The sequence below is a fragment of the Trichomonas vaginalis genome, chromosome I (assembly GCF_026262505.1).
Source record: "Trichomonas vaginalis G3 chromosome I, whole genome shotgun sequence".
NCBI lineage: Eukaryota > Parabasalia > Trichomonadida > Trichomonadidae > Trichomonas > Trichomonas vaginalis.
Genome location: NC_067203.1, coordinates 4,669,887 through 4,687,242, shown reverse-complemented (window position 1 = coordinate 4,687,242; position 17,356 = coordinate 4,669,887). Strand labels below are relative to the sequence as shown.

Genomic DNA, 17,356 nt, shown 5'->3' with positions numbered 1-17,356 from the left:
AACCCTCCAAGAGATACACAGTTTTATTTTGGCAAGTAGACAAACGTTCTTGGGCACAATTTCTTCGGTTACTAAACCAGAACGAACCATTACCACCTGACGGTCCGTTCTGGTTTATACGCCCACCAACAGATTTGACAGTTTATAGAAACGTGTTTGACCCTCAAAATGTCATGTGTCATGCAAGCTTCAGTTCAAGCAACAATAGTTTTCTTTGTATTGGTAAGGACTTTTATGACTTTGCTTCTAAATTCTATGAACCACCGAGTAACAGTTTCTCTGACTTTCAAGTTTGGTTCACAACAAATGGTGTGCAACATATTGTTCCATTGTACTACGACTTTTATCTCGAATTGTCTTTCATATACAACTACGGAGAAGTGCTGAAAAAGTATTGAAAAATAATGTTTATGTTAGCATGTTAGATCTAACACGTTTTCTAACACGTTTTCTAACATGGTCTAAAACTCTTGAATTTTCATGAATTTTGTGCTGAATTCGACAAAAATGAGTTTTTGGTTGAAAAAAGAGGTGGAAGCCAAAAGTGGCTCGACCTCAAAACAAGCATTTTGTGAAGAATATAGCAACCGTCGGAAAACAGCGGGTTGCTTTTTATACAAAATTCAACAGGTGAATTTTCATGAAATTCCTTAAGATAGAAAAAATAAAGTTAGTTTTTTTAAAAAAATATTTTTTTATTTTGTATGTAAGAACAGATATGTTACACTGAGTTTGAAACAGTTAAAAGATAGACAATGACACCAAAGTGGTTAGAATAGGTGATTTAAACGTAAGATACTCAAAGAAATACAACAAATATTCTTTGTCAGACATTATATCTCCATCTGGAAAGAAAACATGGCATTGGTTGGAATTGCTTCAACTCAGAAAATTTTGACAAGAAATCCTGAGCTTATGATATCGGTAAGATTCTATGGAACTACAGCATATCTCATTGACAAAAGTCTTATACCGATAGTTTTTGTTATGGATTGACCCAGTTGTTGGATATAATTTCATAATATGGTTCATTCGATACGGAACGTTGCAGTGAGGGCTTACTTTACATCGTTCAGAAACCGAAGGACTTCAATACAAAGAGATATAAGATAGGAAGAACATATAATATAACTCAAAGATATGACAGTACAGTCAATAGAGTTAAGGTTGTGTTTGTTAACGATATGAGAGCTGCTGAAACAGAACTACTTGAAAGTTTGAGAAGATGTATGGTGCTCCCACGAAAGGTAAAGAAACGTTTGAAGTAGATGAGATAGATAGTGCTATAAAATTATTTGACGAAGTTGCTGAAAATACATGTAAAGCGTATATTTTTGGTCTTTTGTGAAAGTCAGAAAATAAAGTTAGTGTCATTTTTTTGTATTTTTTTGTATTTGACGAGAATGTTTATGTTAGAATGTTAGATCTAACATGTTTTCTAACACGTTTTCTAACATGGTCTAAAACTCTTGAATTTTCATGAAATTTACACCAAAAATATATTTTAGGTGAAGAGGTGAGATTTCACCTGTTTTCTAACCTCTTTTCTACCCTCTTGAATTTGTCATGAGTTTTCCCGAAATAAAAAATAAAGTTGGTTTTTTTAAAAAAATATTTTTTATTTTTATTGTAAGAACATGTTAGCAACAACAGCACCAAACTCGTTAGTCATGAACCCAACTTCAATGTTAGTAGAGATGAAAAGCTTCATTCCTTCTTCATATACTTTTGAGACAGAAATCCAGAAGATAAAGCAAGAACTTCTCCAAGGAGATTTAGACTGTAGTGCAAAAGATGAAACAAATGAAGAATATCTTTATGAAATGCAGGATATTATTGACCATCTACCTAAACTTCCTGAAATACAGCAACAAAAGCTCACTATTCCCGAATTTGACGAAATAGAAGTCAAAGCAACTGACTCAGTAGAAATAAAGAAGTTCATACGAAAGGTAAATTATGAGTTTCTTGGATTTCATTGCAACCACAAAGTCATGGACAAAGATTGCGACATGGTATATAAGAACATCTCTGACCTTTACAAATCCGAAGAATTTAAGACCTACGACAACTTTGTTTCGTTAGTTGCAAAATGTGTTTGGGAAATAAGAGATAAAGATAGTAGGGGTAAGGTATGGAACGAACAAATAAGACCCGCTATGTTCGAGATGAAGAAAACCATTGACGCCTTAGTTGTTTTAGCAGGTAAGGTTTCAGAATATAACGCTAAAATGAACCCGCAATGTTCAAAATGTAAAGCAGCAATGAGGAAATATAACTACTCCGTCAAAGAGATAGAACGTATGCGAAACGACTATGCAGACTTAAAGAAAGAAGCAGAAAAGCCAGCAGAAGATAAAATGAACATGTTAGCATTTCTGAACAAAAACTATCCAACAGCTGACGATTTCCTTCTATCTGACGTCAAGAAGAAGTATAAAGAAACTTTCGGTATCGTTAAAACATTCGATGTACTAAAAGAAGAAATAGAAGCTACGAAATTGTTTAGAGTCATGAACCATCGCAACATATACCATGTAAAACGCTTGTAAATAGTTATGTTAGAAAACATGTTAGAAAACATGTTAGATCTAACATTCTAACATAAACATTATTTTTATTGAATTCCGTATGAAATTTCATGAGTTTTGTGTGTTTTAGACCATGTTAGAAAACGTGTTAGAAAACATGTTAGATCTAACATTCTAACATAAAATATATTTTTGTCTGATTTACGCTCATTACGAAGAAGTCTTGACAAAACATTTACGAAGAAGTCTTGAAATTTCATGAGTTTTGTGTGTTTTAGACCATGTTAGAAAACGTGTTAGAAAACATGTTAGATCTAACATTCTAACATAAAATATATTTTTGTCTGATTTACGCTCATTACGAAGAAGAAGTCTTGACAAAACATTTACGAAGAAGTCTTGACAAAACATATACGATGAAATCATGAAAATTCAAGAGGTGACAAAACATTTACGAAGAAGAAGTCTTGACAAAACATATACGATGAAATCGTGAATTTCCTTAAGACAGAAAAAATAACGCTAATTTTATTTTTTTTTATTTTTTTATTTTGTATGTAAAGACAGATATGTCAACAACAGAGAACACAACAACAGTTATAGTCCATGAAGCTATAAATGAAGAATATGAGTACATACAGTATAACAAACAGTTACGTCTCATTCGTTCGGTCAAAGATGACATGTACCAAATGCAAAGTATTTTGACAGCATGTTTTGCTCCAGATACTAAGCTTCCTAAAGACTGGTTTAGGAACCAAAGCACTATTGAACTATTAAATGAAGCACAGCGAGACATACTTTTTTCTGAAAATCGTGAAGAACAGCGAGTGGGAGAAAAACCCCAGTCGCCAAAACTCTATGAAAATCGTGAAAAATTGCCAAACGGTTTGAGAGGATATTATGTACATAGACTTCTTGTAAATAATGTGGCACAATGGGTTCAGCTCGCTATTCATGGTATGTTTGTAAACTTCTTGACGAAATTCATAGACAAGAACGTGAAGAGATGGAAAACAAGCTTGAAGCAAAAGACAAAAACATACAGAAAAGAATACCACGTTCGGTACCAAAAGGAAAGGAAAAGAACTATAAGTATATGATTTACACTGAAGAGATGGAAAATGAAGAAGACAGAGATATGGTTATGTTGCATTTAGTCAGAAGAAACACAACAAGCTTTTACGACCTTGCTAAGATTTACAAATCTGACAGAAATTGGTTCTATCGCGAAAACTTACCGATTTCAATGACTCCGAATGAAGATGTGAAACAAATAGTTCAAGATACGTTACCTCAAACACACTATGATATGAAAGGTTGTACAATACTTACATTCAAAGAAGATTTACCATTGTTAAAGGAAAAAATAACAGAGTATTTTGACAACTTCAAACAAGTAGAGTAGATGAACCATTTATTTTTCAAGCTTGCCTTTTACATTCTGCCTGAGGAAGTCTTTAACAAGCTCGTTAATTTCAATTAGATAAATTGCTTCGTCTAAGGGGTCAAGCTCCATACTGAGTCAGTACAATATTGTACTTTTTCAAGACAATGTTGTATAAATTCAGTACAATATTGTACTTTTTCAAGACAATGTTGTATAAATTCAGTACAATATTGTACTTTTTCAGAACAATGTTGTATAAATTCAGTACAATGTCTCTCAAATTTGAGTACAGCTGTACTTTTTCAGAACAAGTCTTGAACTTTTTCAGAACAATGTTGTACTTTTTCAGAACAATGTTGTACTTTTTCAGAACAATGTTGTACTTTTTCAAGACAATATTGTACTTTTTCAGAACAATGTTGTACTTTTTCAGAACAATGTTGTACTTTTTCAGAACAATGTTGTACTTTTTCAAGACAATATTGTACTTTTTCAAGACAATGTTGTACTTTTTCAGAACAATGTTGTACTTTTTCAAGACAATGTTGTATAAATTCAGTACAATGTTGTACTTTTTCAAGACAATGTTGTACTTTTTCAAGACAATATTGTACTTTTTCAAGACAATATTGTACTTTTTCAAGACAATATTGTATAAATTCAGTACAATATTGTACTTTTTCAAGACAATGTTGTATAAATTCAGTACAATATTGTACTTTTTCAGAACAATGTTGTATAAATTCAGTACAATGTCTCTCAAATTTGAGTACAGCTGTACTTTTTCAGAACAAGTCTTGAACTTTTTCAGAACAATGTTGTACTTTTTCAGAACAATGTTGTACTTTTTCAAGACAATATTGTACTTTTTCAAGACAATGTTGTATAAATTCAGTACAATATTGTACTTTTTCAAGACAATGTTGTATAAATTCAGTACAATATTATATTGTTTCAGAACAAAGACGGTTAAGACACAAACGAATGTCCGACGTACCACCAACCGAGTCCATTCCAAAGCCAGAAGAACCGACAGCCCCAGCACCACAACAGACTAAGACTCAAACACTTACATTTTTCAAGCTTGACTTTTTACAATTTGAACTTTGTTTGCGTAGATATGAATTCTGAAAGAAGTATGAGGGTCTTGTATGACTTTGTACTTCTCCCATAGTTCATGTCTGTCAAACTTACCTGCCATGGACTCTTTCATAAGTTCCATGAAATCGTCTTCGGACAATCCAGGGAAAAGTATGATATCAGTAAGTATTCTCTTTACATCCTTACTTAAACTCTTGGCTGTCTGTACACAAATGACAACTGAGATGTTAAAGTGTCTGAGCTTCTTAAGAATTCGACACATGTCTTGTTCTCTGTTCTTTAACAAAGGATGAGAAGCAAAGTCATCTAAGATAAGAAGACATCTATGAGGGTAAGTCTTCCAATCGTAAGATTGCAATTTCTTCGAAATGTATTCTATCTCTTTCTGTTTGTTTCTGAAGTGTTTCTTCTCTAATATTCTCTGCATTTCCTCATTTGGGTCTTTAAACTTCGAATTTATATACTCATTTATAGCATTGTACTTCAAAACTCTTCTTTGGTACTTCTTTATCCAATCTAACAACTCAGAGTCTTTTATACATACTAACTTAGACTTCTTTATAATATCTTTGAACGAATTTACGGTTTGGTCAAATTGACCAGAAGTACTACAAATGACTACTAACTCATAGAATGGGTTCTTCTCATCTAGTTCTTGTTGTTGTGCAGCCATTTTAAGATAAGTGAAAGTCTTACCCGACCCAGGTGGTGCGATTAGACCTGTTATACCATTCTGAGCAAATAAGAACTTGTCATGTATAGGCTTTATCTGAGCATTTTCTAACTTCCTCTTGTTCTTGTTTAAAACATTCTCAAATTTTTTGTCAATGTCAGCAAACTTTTTTTCTAACATATTTTTAGAAAAATTAAAATTTTTATCTTTTTGAAAATGTCTAGCGATTTCGCTATCTATATTCGAGACAAACTTTTTGACAGCAAAACATCTGTCGACCATAAAATCTTACATAGTGTAAACAAGAAAGGTGAATTTGTTCTAAAGTTCTGTTTCTGGGAATATGACAAGAACCATAAAACATTAGGCAGAGAAGTCTTTAAGTTTGTCAATGACAGACTTGTTGACAGAGATGACGCCTCTTGGAGAGATGAAGTCCAACAAAAGTTCTTAGAATGCAAAGAAGACACATGCGCTGTTCTTGAAGATGAAATAGGAAACAGAATAGAAGAGCTATTAAAGGACAAAGAACTTTTACATAAATATGGTTCTGAGAAATTTGACATAACTCCACCAGAAAAGAAGAAGAAGAGAGAAAAGAAAGAAAAGAAAGTAGAAGAAGAGAAGAAAGAACCTGAACCAGTTCCAGAGAAGGTGAGATATGACATGTAAAAATAAAATTTTATTTTTAGAACATTTCTGGGTCAATGTCAATGTTCTCTTCCTCTTTAGGAGCAAACACTGGCTTAGACTCTAAAATCTTTTTACCCAATTTACCTTGAACTTCAACTATCTTAGACTCATAATATTCATAGTCGTCTGCTTTCTTTGGTTCATAAGGTATAACAAGTTTGTATGCTTTGCCTTCTTTAAGGTTTGAGAACCTTCTGTCAAAATTTTCTTTGACTGCTAACAAACCTTCTATGTCTAAGTCTTCAAATTTCGCACCATTTTTAGTCACAATAGCAAACTTAACTGGTTCGATGTTCCAAACTTTGTCAAATGTAGACTTTTCAAAATGGTAGAAGTAAACATTCAAATATATGAATGGGTCTAGTTCTTCTTTAAGTCCTGACATATATTTGTTGACTGAAATATATTTCGTCATCTTTTCTATCGGATAAAAAAATATTTTTTTTTAAAAACGTTTTAAAATGGTATGCCATATAGCTTCTTGAATTTGTTAAGAAGTATTTTAACGTTTTTTCCATCTGTATCTCTAGCGTTTACATAAGCATAGCCATTAGTAAAACATACTTGTAATTTTCTATAGTTTACGCCGGTATAAAAGTAGAAAGAGTCTTGTTCTTCGCTATAGTAGTAAAACTCAAACGCATGCTTGCCATAGTCTGTAATTTCAATTGTTTCATCTTCTAGTTCGTCGACAAATTCGAATACAATATCTCTAATTTTGCCTCTGTTCTTACTGTTTTCAGAACAAGTGACCCAGCGTAAATTTTCAAGTCTATTGTCGTTTCTTATATGGTTTATATGGTCTACAAAAGGTAGATTGTTAGGGTTCGGTATAAAATGAGTTGCAATGACAACATGTTTAAAATAGTGTTTTCCACCAATCCTCATCCTAGCATATCCGTTATTTTGCTCCCATTCGCTTAAAACTCTTTTTGTCTTTTTGTTTCTGACTTCAAATGACTCACAACAGTGAATTTCATATTTCTCATCTAACAAACAAGTTTTCCAACAGTCTTTTCCGACAGACTCAGCGTACATTTCAAATAAAATAAAAAAATATTTTTTTTGAAAAAATGTTTTATTTCATGCAATGTTTTACTTCTCATCTAACAAACATGTTGTCTGACGGTCTTCTCCAACAAAACTCAGCGTACATTTCAAATAAAAAAAAATATTTTTTTTATTCTTGAGCTATTTGTTGCATTTGTTGTTCTTGAGCTATTTGTTGTTGAAGTTGTTCTTGAGCTATTTGTTGTTGAAGTTGTTCTTGTAATACAATACTTTCACCAGTTGCATCTTCCAATTCGAAACTTTCTGCCGTCATTGACAAATACATAGGACATAAAAGTTTTACAGGAACAAAGTTTGCGTCAACTAAGGTTAAGTTTATGTTTGCTAAAGTGTTTGAGTTTACTAAAGCTGAAAACTCTGCATTCGAATGAACAATAGGCAAACCAGCAGAGAAAGTGTTGTTTATACGCATGAGTATCTTTTGGTCATAGTAGTTTCTGTCGACATTCGAATAGCACTTTGAACCTAAGTTTGAAACAATATATAAAATAGGTGTACTTAAAGTCAATGGAACGGATAGACCTTGTATGACACCTTTTCCTGTTATAGGAAATTGTTGGTAGTAAAAACCAGATATAAGTTTTGTATTATAGCTCATATCGTTTATAGTAAACTCAGTCGGACATCCAAACATAATGAAACCTGCTCTAGTTGCAGCACATGTTACATCCGTCCTTAAAGTATTAAATAAGTCAACAAAACCTGTTGGTGGTATATCTGAGTAAGTATCTTCAAAGGAGTATTTTTTACCATTCACAACAATAAAATCTTCTGGTGTCAAAAGAGCAAAACAGGCTTTAGTCGTCATTGTGTTTAAGGTTAGTTTACAATATCGTCCTTGAGGACTTTGTAAGTTTGTTGTTATAGAATTATATGACTCAGGGTTTTTAGTCGTAATAGTATAAACCACTATGTCTTCTGCCATTTACTTAGCAAGTAAATTTTAATGAAATGTTGTGGTCGTCAAATATTTTTATGACGTCTGGGAAACTATATTTTAAGTTCAACGTTTCACCTCCTTTCATAACGTATATCTTGTCAATGACATTATATGAAACACCACAGCAAGCAATGTCGGGTTCTATTTCTTTGATGTTTATATCGTCTGCCTCTGTCAAAAGTTTCAATAGTTCTTTCAAAATTCATGAGGTGCAATGACATATGAGTTCACTTTTACAGGGTTGTGTTCGACCAAGTTTAACATTATACCCAAAGCCTGACAAATCTTCTCCTGAGTTTTAAGTTTGTCTTTAGTTGTGGTAGTCGTTTCGAATATCTGCAACAGAACTTAAGTCTCTGCTAACTTCAGGATATGTTGGTTGTTCTTTTACAGGAACTATTGTTATACCATCTTCGTCTTCGTATGGTTTCCCCACTTCAACATCTCTTTCTTTGACATTGACAACAACACTTTGACTGTTTGTTTGAGTTGGTGAATTTAACTTCACATCTGCCACCGCCATTAAACCTTTTGAAACACTTACGCTTCTATTTTTCGGAAATGACATTTTACTTAGAATAAAAAGATGGACGTATTTGAGTATCTCTTCGAATTGAAGCAAACAAAGTTTACACACACAAACAATACAAATACATTGACAGAATAGTTCTTTACACAAACAATGGAAAATGTTATAGAATAGCAGTCTTTGCTGAACCAAAATATTTTCATAAAGCAAAGAAAGTTGGTATAACTGAAATGGTGAAAGTTCTTGAAGCAGACAAAAATATAACAACAAAACTGACCGATATTTCTAAAGGTAAGTTTATAATACAATATTATATCAAAACTGGCGTACTGTCAATATTTGACGGAGAGAAGTCAGTTCAAGAACAACTTACTGACCTGCTGCCAAAATCTGCTCGATGGAAGCTGTCGTTATACCAATCTGAGGAGCCCCAGCAGGTTTCATCGAACGAATTTTCAAAAGAGCATCTTCCGTGAAAAGTGCTATTGGTTTTGTAAACTTCTTTGCTTTCAATTCATTGGACCGTCTCTGTCACCAGTATATTGTATTTGAACTGTACCAACAGTTGAAATACCACCCATAAAGTCTTCTGAGTCAGCAAATGGAATGCCAAGCCAAAAGTTTGAACGGTCTCCATTTGTATATTGAGTTTTTGACTCCTGTATGAGTCCATACTTTCACATATGGCATAATAGAACTTTGCATTTCAGGGTTAATGGTTGTTGTGAAGTTGTTGTTAAAGTTCATAGCATCTAATGTCAAGTTGTATGACCTCATATCCTCAACTGTAGAATATTCTTCTCTTGGATAGTATTTGCCATCTATGTTTATATGATATTTAATACCAGGGTTGTAGAAGCAAGAATAGTCATTTATAGTTCGTCTGAACAGTACAAACATAGTATCTGCATGTTTCATTGCAGTTGTTAAAGCAATATCTGTTCTTGCACCTGGGTCAGCACTTTGGTTTCCAACTTCACCTGCAAAGTCTTTGACAGATATTTGGTGTATAGGGAACATAAGTGGAACTGCAATATATTTGGCAGCTAAAGCATTTGAAATATCTGGGTCCAACATATAGACTGCAAGTCTGCTTTCTATTCTCTTGCATTCAAACTTTTCGCATGTGAACTTAACTGGGTCCCAAGCAGTTCCAGCAGCATTGAAGTAGTAGTTTACTTCAGTGTTGAGGTTTGAGAAACCAAAGTCTAAGTCAACTTTGTCTTTGCAAAATCGGCGAATGACGTTTGATTTGCTCCTTTACGTCTGTAAGAGTGAATGGGTCTTGTGTTGGTGCAATGACTAAGTTATTTTTGCTTGGAGTAAGTTCGATAGAAATTTTTCCTGCCCAGTTTGGCAAGTATCTTAAAAACCTGAAGATGAGGAAAGATGACAAAGGAACTCTAAGTTTCAATTTTACTTTGTGACTGCATTTCATTTGTCCAGAAAGGTCAACATAAACTCCTGGAACGTTAGGGTCAAGTCTTCTTATTTTCTCAATAGTTGCATACTGGTCTGTTTGTTCTCTAGCTTGTGGTTGTACTGAGTTTCTCAAAGCGAACCATTCATAGTTTGCCCATGTTACTGTTTGAACTAAGTCAGAGTTAGAATATATCTTATATCCCATGAAAACTTCTGGAGCATATTGGTATCCGACATAGAAAATTCCATTGCAACCTTTCTTGTCAGACAACTTGGCAGAAGGTTTTATTTCAATGTCTTGTTCCACGTATAAGAAAGAGTTGTCAATAGAAATTATATGAAACCTGTCGCAAGCAATATCTACTGTTGTTGAAGAACCTTCTCCAAACTCACCTACGTTTCCATAAGAAACAGCAGTTGTATATTCGTAAGTTCCAGGAACTATTTCTGACCTTCTAATGGCATTGTCGCATTCGTTATACCATTCGGAAACATTTCCATTCATGCATCCAAAACTGTTGGCGTTATATTCTGAGCGGCGTACATTTCATATGAGTAAAAATATAGAATAGTTGGATTTATATGTCATAATAGAACCCACTGGACCAAGCTTTACTTTCTTCCTGACTGAGTTTTTAACTCTTCTTTTTCCTTCATTGCCCTCTGCTTGAAGTTGTTGCATCTTTGCATTATGTTCATCTAGTATGTTGCAAATTTCCCATGTCCTTTTTGCCTTTTGGCTCTGGTCGCCCATCTCAGGTAACCTATATCCTAGAAAGAGTTTGTCATAGTCTGTATTTGAGTCTTCGCGTATTGTTTGCATGACTCTTTCCTGAGTTTCTGGTTCAAGCTCTTCAAACAGTGCTGTCCATATGGAATAAGCTCGTTTCCAAATATATGTTTTTGTAGCCATTCTGGTTTTCTTTCCATGTTACCAACTATATCTTTTGTGAATGGGAAAGCTTTTACCCAATCTTTCAGTCTTGCGTCGTTTATTTCTGTAGTTGGTTTTATTTTGTCAAGGAACATGTTTTTCAATACTAACATTTCATTTGGTACTGTCCATTTGAGTTTTCTTAAATATTCATCCCTTCTCGGTTCATGTCTGCAAAGTAAGTTTTATGACATTTTGTAAACTTTCGTTTGCAAGGTCATGTACAATAGGTTCTCTTCCTTCTCTCTCCCTAACTTTCTTTCTAAACTCTTCACCAAATATACCATCTCTATGGTTCTGTGTAGTTCTTTGAGATAAATGTTCTAGAACGTCAGGTGTTATATTTCCATCAGCCATGTTCATTTCATACTGGTCCAAAATATCTGCATCTTTCATATCTTTTCAATGGCATTAAAGCCGCGCTTAAAATACCAGCTATATCTGGTTCACCATTGACTTCCATTGCGTCTACAACTTCTTGGAATTGTGGTTGTAAGTTTATGAACCACCTATCTGGATTAGCTTTATGACCCCATCTCATTGTAGTTCCATCGTCTGCAGAAACAAAAGTAGGTTTGTTTCCATCTTGGTTAGGTTCTGAATGAACTTTAAACAATGTTTCATTTCTATATGTTTTCTTGAAATTTAACCTTTTATCTTCACCGAGTTCATCCGAAGATTGAACGTTAAATGCTCGTAAGTAAAAAGGGTTGTTGTATTTGTGTACATTTTTTTCAGTTCTTCATTCTATGCTGGATATTTTCATCTGATGTTGGAGTCTTTTGTATGTCGGCAAACATTTTTCGATATTCTTCTACTATGTCAGCCGAATTTTTTAGACTCTTGGAAAGATTCCATATTCACCTCATACTCTTGTTGAGGGTCAAGATTTTCGGCTGTTCCAAATCTTCATCTAGTTCTGTGAAGTTAGTTTCCAAAGGAGTGACTTGTTCGTTTCCTTCAGGCTCTTCTAGCTGTTGTTGCTGAACTATTTCTTCCATGTCTGGTTGTATCTGAACTTCTTCCTGTGGAGTTTCTTGTACCTCATCTGCTGGCATTTCATATATTCCGAGACCGTTTTTAAAAAGTTCCCTATCTACGTCATCCGCATTCATAAGCTTTTGTTCTTTCGTTCCGTCTCTATTTTTTACGCGTTTCATGACGAAAGTTGAATTGTCATTTAGCTCTGACATCAAATATCTCGGAGTAAATTCATCCATGTCATTTGGATGATATGCTATTAAATCATATCCCTTAGCGAGCTTGTATTTTCCAGGTTTGAGATTATATCCGTTTTGGTGCTGAGCATAAAGCTAAATAGGTTCGGGTCAGTATTTCCATCCTTGAACTTTCCAATAGCTTCTTTATATCTGTCACTAAAGTCAATACTATCTGGGAAACCACACTCTTCTTTAAGCATTTTTAAGAATTCTTGGTTTCCTTGTTCTCTACTTCTTTTATGTCCTTGCTCTGTTTGTGGTTGTTGTTGTGCAGGGTTTTGAACTGTTGGTTGCTGTGCTGGTTGTGGAGGTGGTTGCTGTGCTGGTTGTGGAGGTGGTTGTTGTGCTGGTTGTTGTTGTTGTGCTGGTTGTTGTTGTTGTGCTGGATTTTGAACTGTTGGTTGCTGTGCTGGATTTTGAACTGTTGGTTGTTGTGTTGGTTTTGGTGCATGCCTGTGTCTGTGTCCATGTGACGATGTAAATGTTTTAGGTAGTCCTGGTGCAGGTGCTTCTCTTGGAGGGTTTGGTGGTATATAAGTTCCACTAGCTAGTATATAAGTTCCACCAGCTGGTATATAAGTTCCACCAGCTGGCACATATGTTCCATCTGCAGCATAATGTCCTACCTGACTTTTCGTTCTTAAGAAAGCATTTACTAGGTCTGTTTTGGTCTGTTGTAACTCTTTTTCTTGACTTTCCACAACAGTTGCTCTAACGGCGTCATAGGCACTTTGAACTGCCTGTCTCGTTGCTGCATCTGTTATTTTCGTCATATTTTGTGCTACTTCTTTTAACTCTTTGTCGAAACCTTCAGACTTCAGTTTCTTTCCAGATGAGAAGTCGTTCACTTGTTTCACCTTACTATGAAGAGCTTCGAAGGCGTTCTTAAAGTCAGCATTCATTAAAGCTTCATTTGAACTGTCTTCATCCGCTTGTATTTTTGTCCTTATTGACCCTATGAGTTGGGCTGCTTTAGCGTTGGCTTGGGCATCTAACCAGTCATTGTTAGCTTTTATATATTCTGCGCTTTTCATTGCCTTTTGCATAGCCGCGTCGTTATTTTTACTTTCTTGTGCTAAGTTTTCATACTGTACGGTTTGGTTTTGCAACTGTAAAAGTTTTTCTGCCTTTACATTTGCTTCAACTTCTTTTTTATACTCATCGCTATCCATATATGTCTTCAGGGCTTTTTGTTTTATCTCTTCATCTTTCAGTATTTTATATTGAGTAGTATGGTTTTTCAAATTTATGACATCTTGTTCCATTTTTGCTACTTCTGCTGCTTTTTCTGACACTTTTTTCGCATATTCCTCTGTACTTAGTTCTTTCAGTTGTTCTTCTTTCTTCTTTTTCTCTACGTTTAACTCATTGAGTTTCTTTGTGTGTCTGTCATATTCTAGTTTCTTTTCGTTTTCACTTATTTGCTTCTGTATGTCTATGTTTGACTTTTTGACATCTGTTATTTGATTTTTGAGTGAACTCAAATTCATTTGACTTTGAGGGTTATAGGCTGTTCCGTCTGCAGCTCCACCATAGCCTGCCATTTTCGCTAAAAGTGCCGCTCTTAAACCTCCACTCTGTGCACCAACAACTCGGTTTAAAAGCATAGGATTGCTTGACATTTGTTGCAACATAGTGGGGTCATTCAGCATTTGTTGTTGCAACTGTTGTTGTGGTGTCAGTCTTACTATTGGATGTTTCAATGCTCTCTTCCTCTTACGTATATTCTTACGTAGCTTACGTGGCATTTTAAGTGAAGTTAAAAAGCGGCTTTTGACAGATGTTTTGTAAAGACTTCTTCGTAAAGACTTTGTTGAGATTTCTTCGTAAATGAGTGTAAATGACCCAAAAATATATTTTAGGGTAGAAGGGTATATCTAACCTCTTTTCTAACCTCTTTTCTACCCTCTTGAATTTTCATGAATTTCTTCGTAAATGTTTTGTCAAGACTTCTTCATCTAATTTCTCATGAACTTTCTTGTCTATGTTTTGTTGAGATTTCTTCGTAAAGACTTTGTTAAGACTTCTTCATCTAATTTCTCATGAACTTTCTTGTCTATGTTTTGTTGAGATTTCTTCGTAAAGACTTTGTTAAGACTTCTTCGTAAATGAGTGTAAATCAGACAAAAATATATTTTATGTTAGAATGTTAGATCTAACCTCTTTTCTAACATGTTTTCTAACATGGTCTAAAACATACAAAACTCATGAAATTTCATACGGAATTCAATAAAAATATATTTTATGTTAGAATGTTAGATCTAACCTCTTTTCTAACATGTTTTCTACCCTCTTGAATTTTCATGATTTCATCGTAAATGTTTTGTCAAGACTTCTTCGTAAAGACTTTGTTGAGATTTCTTCGTAAAGTTCTTCATCGTAAAGACTTTGTAAAGTCTTTCTCATGAACTTTCTTGTCAATGTTTTGTTGAGACTTTGTAAAGTTCTTCATCGTAAAGACTTTGTAAAGAAAGTTCATGAAAATTCATGAGGTTAGAAAAGAGGTTAGAAAAGAGGTTAGATCTAACATTCTAACATAAAATATATTTTTGTCTGATTTTACGAAGAAGTCTTGACAAAACATTTACGATGAAGAAGTCTTGACAAAACATTTACGATGAAATCATGAGTTTTCTACGATGTTAGAAAACATGTTAGAAAAGAGGTTAGATCTAACATTCTAACATAAAATATATTTTTGTCTGATTTTACGAAGAAGTCTTGACAAAACATTTACGATGAAGAAGTCTTGACAAAGTCTTTACGAAGAAGTCTTGACAAAACATTTACGATGAAGAAGTCTTGACAAAACATCTTCGGGGCTAGAGGGCACGAAGTGCCTGGAAGCCCCACTACCTTTTTTTTTTTTTTTTTTTTTTTTTAAATAAAAACATTTAATCAAAGTCAATTTTATTTTTCATATTCAAATGGACTGAGTGTTAACATTTAACATTTTTTGCTAATTGTCGTCAAAAATTAGGCGTAAAGCAAAAATTGATATTTCATATGGTTTTATGATAGATAAGCATTATATTCCCACTCATTATATTCGTAAATTTTGAGGTTTATCCTTCGCTTTTAAGATCATTGAATTTGATTTTTATATAAAATAGTTATATATTAGAAAATAATATGAGTTTATGTGATATTATTTTTCAGAAGATTTTGTGTTCTTCTTCAAAATTTTATTTTTTTTATTAAAAAGAATCTTTACAAAATACACATTTACTTTAATTAATATTTAAAAACGTGCTCTATCAAAAGTTCCAAAAATTCAATATTTTAGCTTTTCTGAGGTGTCACTTTTGATGAATTTCTGTTTACAACATTATAAGTGTCTATATAATCTTTGTGCTTCTCAAACAGTTCATTATATGAAAAGCTCATTATGGCAAAGAATTTTAAAAAGTGACAGAACCTACTTTTAGCTCATTATGGGTTCGCTCCAACAATGCATAAGCACAATGTTACTAGTTTATAATATTCTGGTCTGAAAAATTGCAGTGAAATAGTAATATTGAAATAATCTGAATTGTTTGAGTGAATCCTAAATTGAAAACATATCGTACATATTCGCAAAATCACATAGATGTTCAAGGATATCTCAAATTGCTAGATACCAACATTTTGAGAGATCATATTTTCTGAAAGCAAAAATCAAAATCCGAAACCTATCGATGACAATAAGATCTTCAGCATCAATAGCAAGATTCTCGGAACCAAAGAAAAAGGATAAATTTTGCAATTTTATTTTTATAAAAATCTAAATAATAAACATGGGAAAATAAATAATATTTCCTTGAACAAAAACAAATCACAATAACTACAATCAGTGATCATCAGCCGGTAGATCTTCATCATCAAAGAAGAAGTAAGGTGTAAGAGCGAGTGGATCGTTATCTTCTTCGAATATTGTTGGCCCAGCATTCTCCTCAGGCTGCGTAGGCTGTTGCTGTTGCTGCATTTGTGGTACATTTTGCATTGGTTGTTGTTGCTGCATCGGTTGTTGAGGCATAATAGGCTGTGGTTGTTGTTGATTCATCATTGATGTCATCTGCGGGTTCATCATGCCTGTCTGCATATTTGGCGGGATAAGTTGTTGCTGCATCTGTTGAATTGGATGTGACTGCGACCTTGGTAACTGCGTCATCTGTTGTGCCATTGGCATATGGTAATTCATTTTAGTCATCTGAGGAATTTGTTGTGGAATGGCCGCCATCATGAACGACATGGTATTAATTGGAAGCTGAGGGATAGGTGTCATGGCCTGATATGTTAACCCACCTGTCAAAGCTGGAATCATCTGCTGAGATAAGGTAGGTGTAGGTGAAAATCCCATAAATAGTCCAGCCGGCATTTGAGGGGCCGGCGTATTGGCAATAAATTGTCTGATGGTCCACTCGCGAAGTTCATTGAAGTTATTCTTTATAAGGGGAATTGTATCAGATAAGGCTCCAGATGATTCGCTACGGCTCTGCAATGTACTGTATCCCATTTTCTGGAGTGAGCCATTAATAGATGACTTGCATTTGTCAATTAAAAGTGAAAGATGGCGAGTATTAATTGCAATTCCATTGGGTAGCCAGCAAACACCACAAACGAGACACCTCTTCCAATCATCTTCATTGTGCCTCAAACAGAATGTTTTAATAGTGCTGAGCATTTCTGAAAAATTTTCTAATCTTTTTCCTCGACGATTTCTGCACGCGTGTGAACTAAGGCTTGAACGCAGGTTTTGATAGAGGGTTTTATCATCATCAGAAAGCATATCAAAAAATTTTGGAGTAGCAACCTCGTCGCTTTGCTCCATTCAAAAATTTTTTTTTACTTACAAAACGTTAGGAACTGAAGT

At 34.1% G+C, this 17,356-nt stretch overlaps 9 protein-coding genes and 3 pseudogenes across 12 annotated transcripts, besides 3 other annotated features; 3 read left to right on the top strand and 9 right to left on the bottom strand.

Annotated features, from left to right (window-relative positions):
* Positions 1-10,843: part of a mobile genetic element that runs on past the window's edge.
* On the top strand, positions 1,671-2,552 carry TVAGG3_0929440 (organellar and viral DNA polymerase type B; the record flags this gene model as incomplete). The annotated part of the gene is made up of 1 exon (XM_051252533.1): positions 1,671-2,552. One exon carries the CDS (start codon positions 1,671-1,673, stop codon positions 2,550-2,552), a length of 882 nt encoding a protein of 293 aa, XP_051078107.1.
* Positions 3,101-3,939, top strand: TVAGG3_0929430 (annotated as a pseudogene). The gene has a single exon. A coding segment is annotated over exon 1 (839 nt).
* Positions 5,000-5,875, bottom strand: TVAGG3_0929420 (protein of unknown function, DUF4106 family; the record flags this gene model as incomplete). Its single annotated transcript, XM_051252532.1, has 1 exon — positions 5,000-5,875. The coding sequence occupies one exon, from the start codon at positions 5,873-5,875 to the stop codon at positions 5,000-5,002; it is 876 nt and encodes a 291-aa protein (XP_051078106.1).
* Positions 5,912-6,367, top strand: TVAGG3_0929410 (uncharacterized protein; the record flags this gene model as incomplete). The annotated part of the gene is made up of 1 exon (XM_051252531.1): positions 5,912-6,367. The coding sequence occupies one exon, from the start codon at positions 5,912-5,914 to the stop codon at positions 6,365-6,367; it is 456 nt and encodes a 151-aa protein (XP_051078105.1).
* On the bottom strand, positions 6,384-6,803 carry TVAGG3_0929400 (uncharacterized protein; the record flags this gene model as incomplete). The annotated part of the gene is made up of 1 exon (XM_051252530.1): positions 6,384-6,803. One exon carries the CDS (start codon positions 6,801-6,803, stop codon positions 6,384-6,386), a length of 420 nt encoding a protein of 139 aa, XP_051078104.1.
* On the bottom strand, positions 6,845-7,426 carry TVAGG3_0929390 (His-Me finger endonucleases family; the record flags this gene model as incomplete). Its single annotated transcript, XM_051252529.1, has 1 exon — positions 6,845-7,426. The coding sequence occupies one exon, from the start codon at positions 7,424-7,426 to the stop codon at positions 6,845-6,847; it is 582 nt and encodes a 193-aa protein (XP_051078103.1).
* On the bottom strand, positions 7,569-8,384 carry TVAGG3_0929380 (uncharacterized protein; the record flags this gene model as incomplete). Its single annotated transcript, XM_051252528.1, has 1 exon — positions 7,569-8,384. One exon carries the CDS (start codon positions 8,382-8,384, stop codon positions 7,569-7,571), a length of 816 nt encoding a protein of 271 aa, XP_051078102.1.
* TVAGG3_0929370 (uncharacterized protein) lies at positions 8,710-8,922 on the bottom strand (the record flags this gene model as incomplete). The annotated part of the gene is made up of 1 exon (XM_051252527.1): positions 8,710-8,922. One exon carries the CDS (start codon positions 8,920-8,922, stop codon positions 8,710-8,712), a length of 213 nt encoding a protein of 70 aa, XP_051078101.1.
* Positions 10,844-10,897: 54 nt separating the features above from the next.
* Positions 10,898-11,680, bottom strand: TVAGG3_0929350 (annotated as a pseudogene). The gene has a single exon. A coding segment is annotated over exon 1 (783 nt).
* Positions 10,898-11,680: a mobile genetic element.
* Positions 11,681-12,144: 464 nt separating this feature from the next.
* On the bottom strand, positions 12,145-13,130 carry TVAGG3_0929330 (annotated as a pseudogene). The gene has a single exon. A coding segment is annotated over exon 1 (986 nt).
* A 404-nt stretch (positions 13,131-13,534) lies between these two features.
* Positions 13,535-14,252, bottom strand: TVAGG3_0929320 (protein of unknown function, DUF4106 family; the record flags this gene model as incomplete). Its single annotated transcript, XM_051252526.1, has 1 exon — positions 13,535-14,252. A coding segment is annotated over one exon (718 nt), but the record flags the coding sequence as incomplete, so codon positions are not given.
* A 1,542-nt stretch (positions 14,253-15,794) lies between these two features.
* Positions 15,795-15,832: a mobile genetic element.
* A 402-nt stretch (positions 15,833-16,234) lies between these two features.
* TVAGG3_0929300 (transcription-initiator DNA-binding domain ibd family) lies at positions 16,235-17,324 on the bottom strand (the record flags this gene model as incomplete). The annotated part of the gene is made up of 1 exon (XM_001307771.1): positions 16,334-17,314. The coding sequence occupies one exon, from the start codon at positions 17,312-17,314 to the stop codon at positions 16,334-16,336; it is 981 nt and encodes a 326-aa protein (XP_001307772.1).
* Positions 17,325-17,356: the final 32 nt, after the last annotated feature.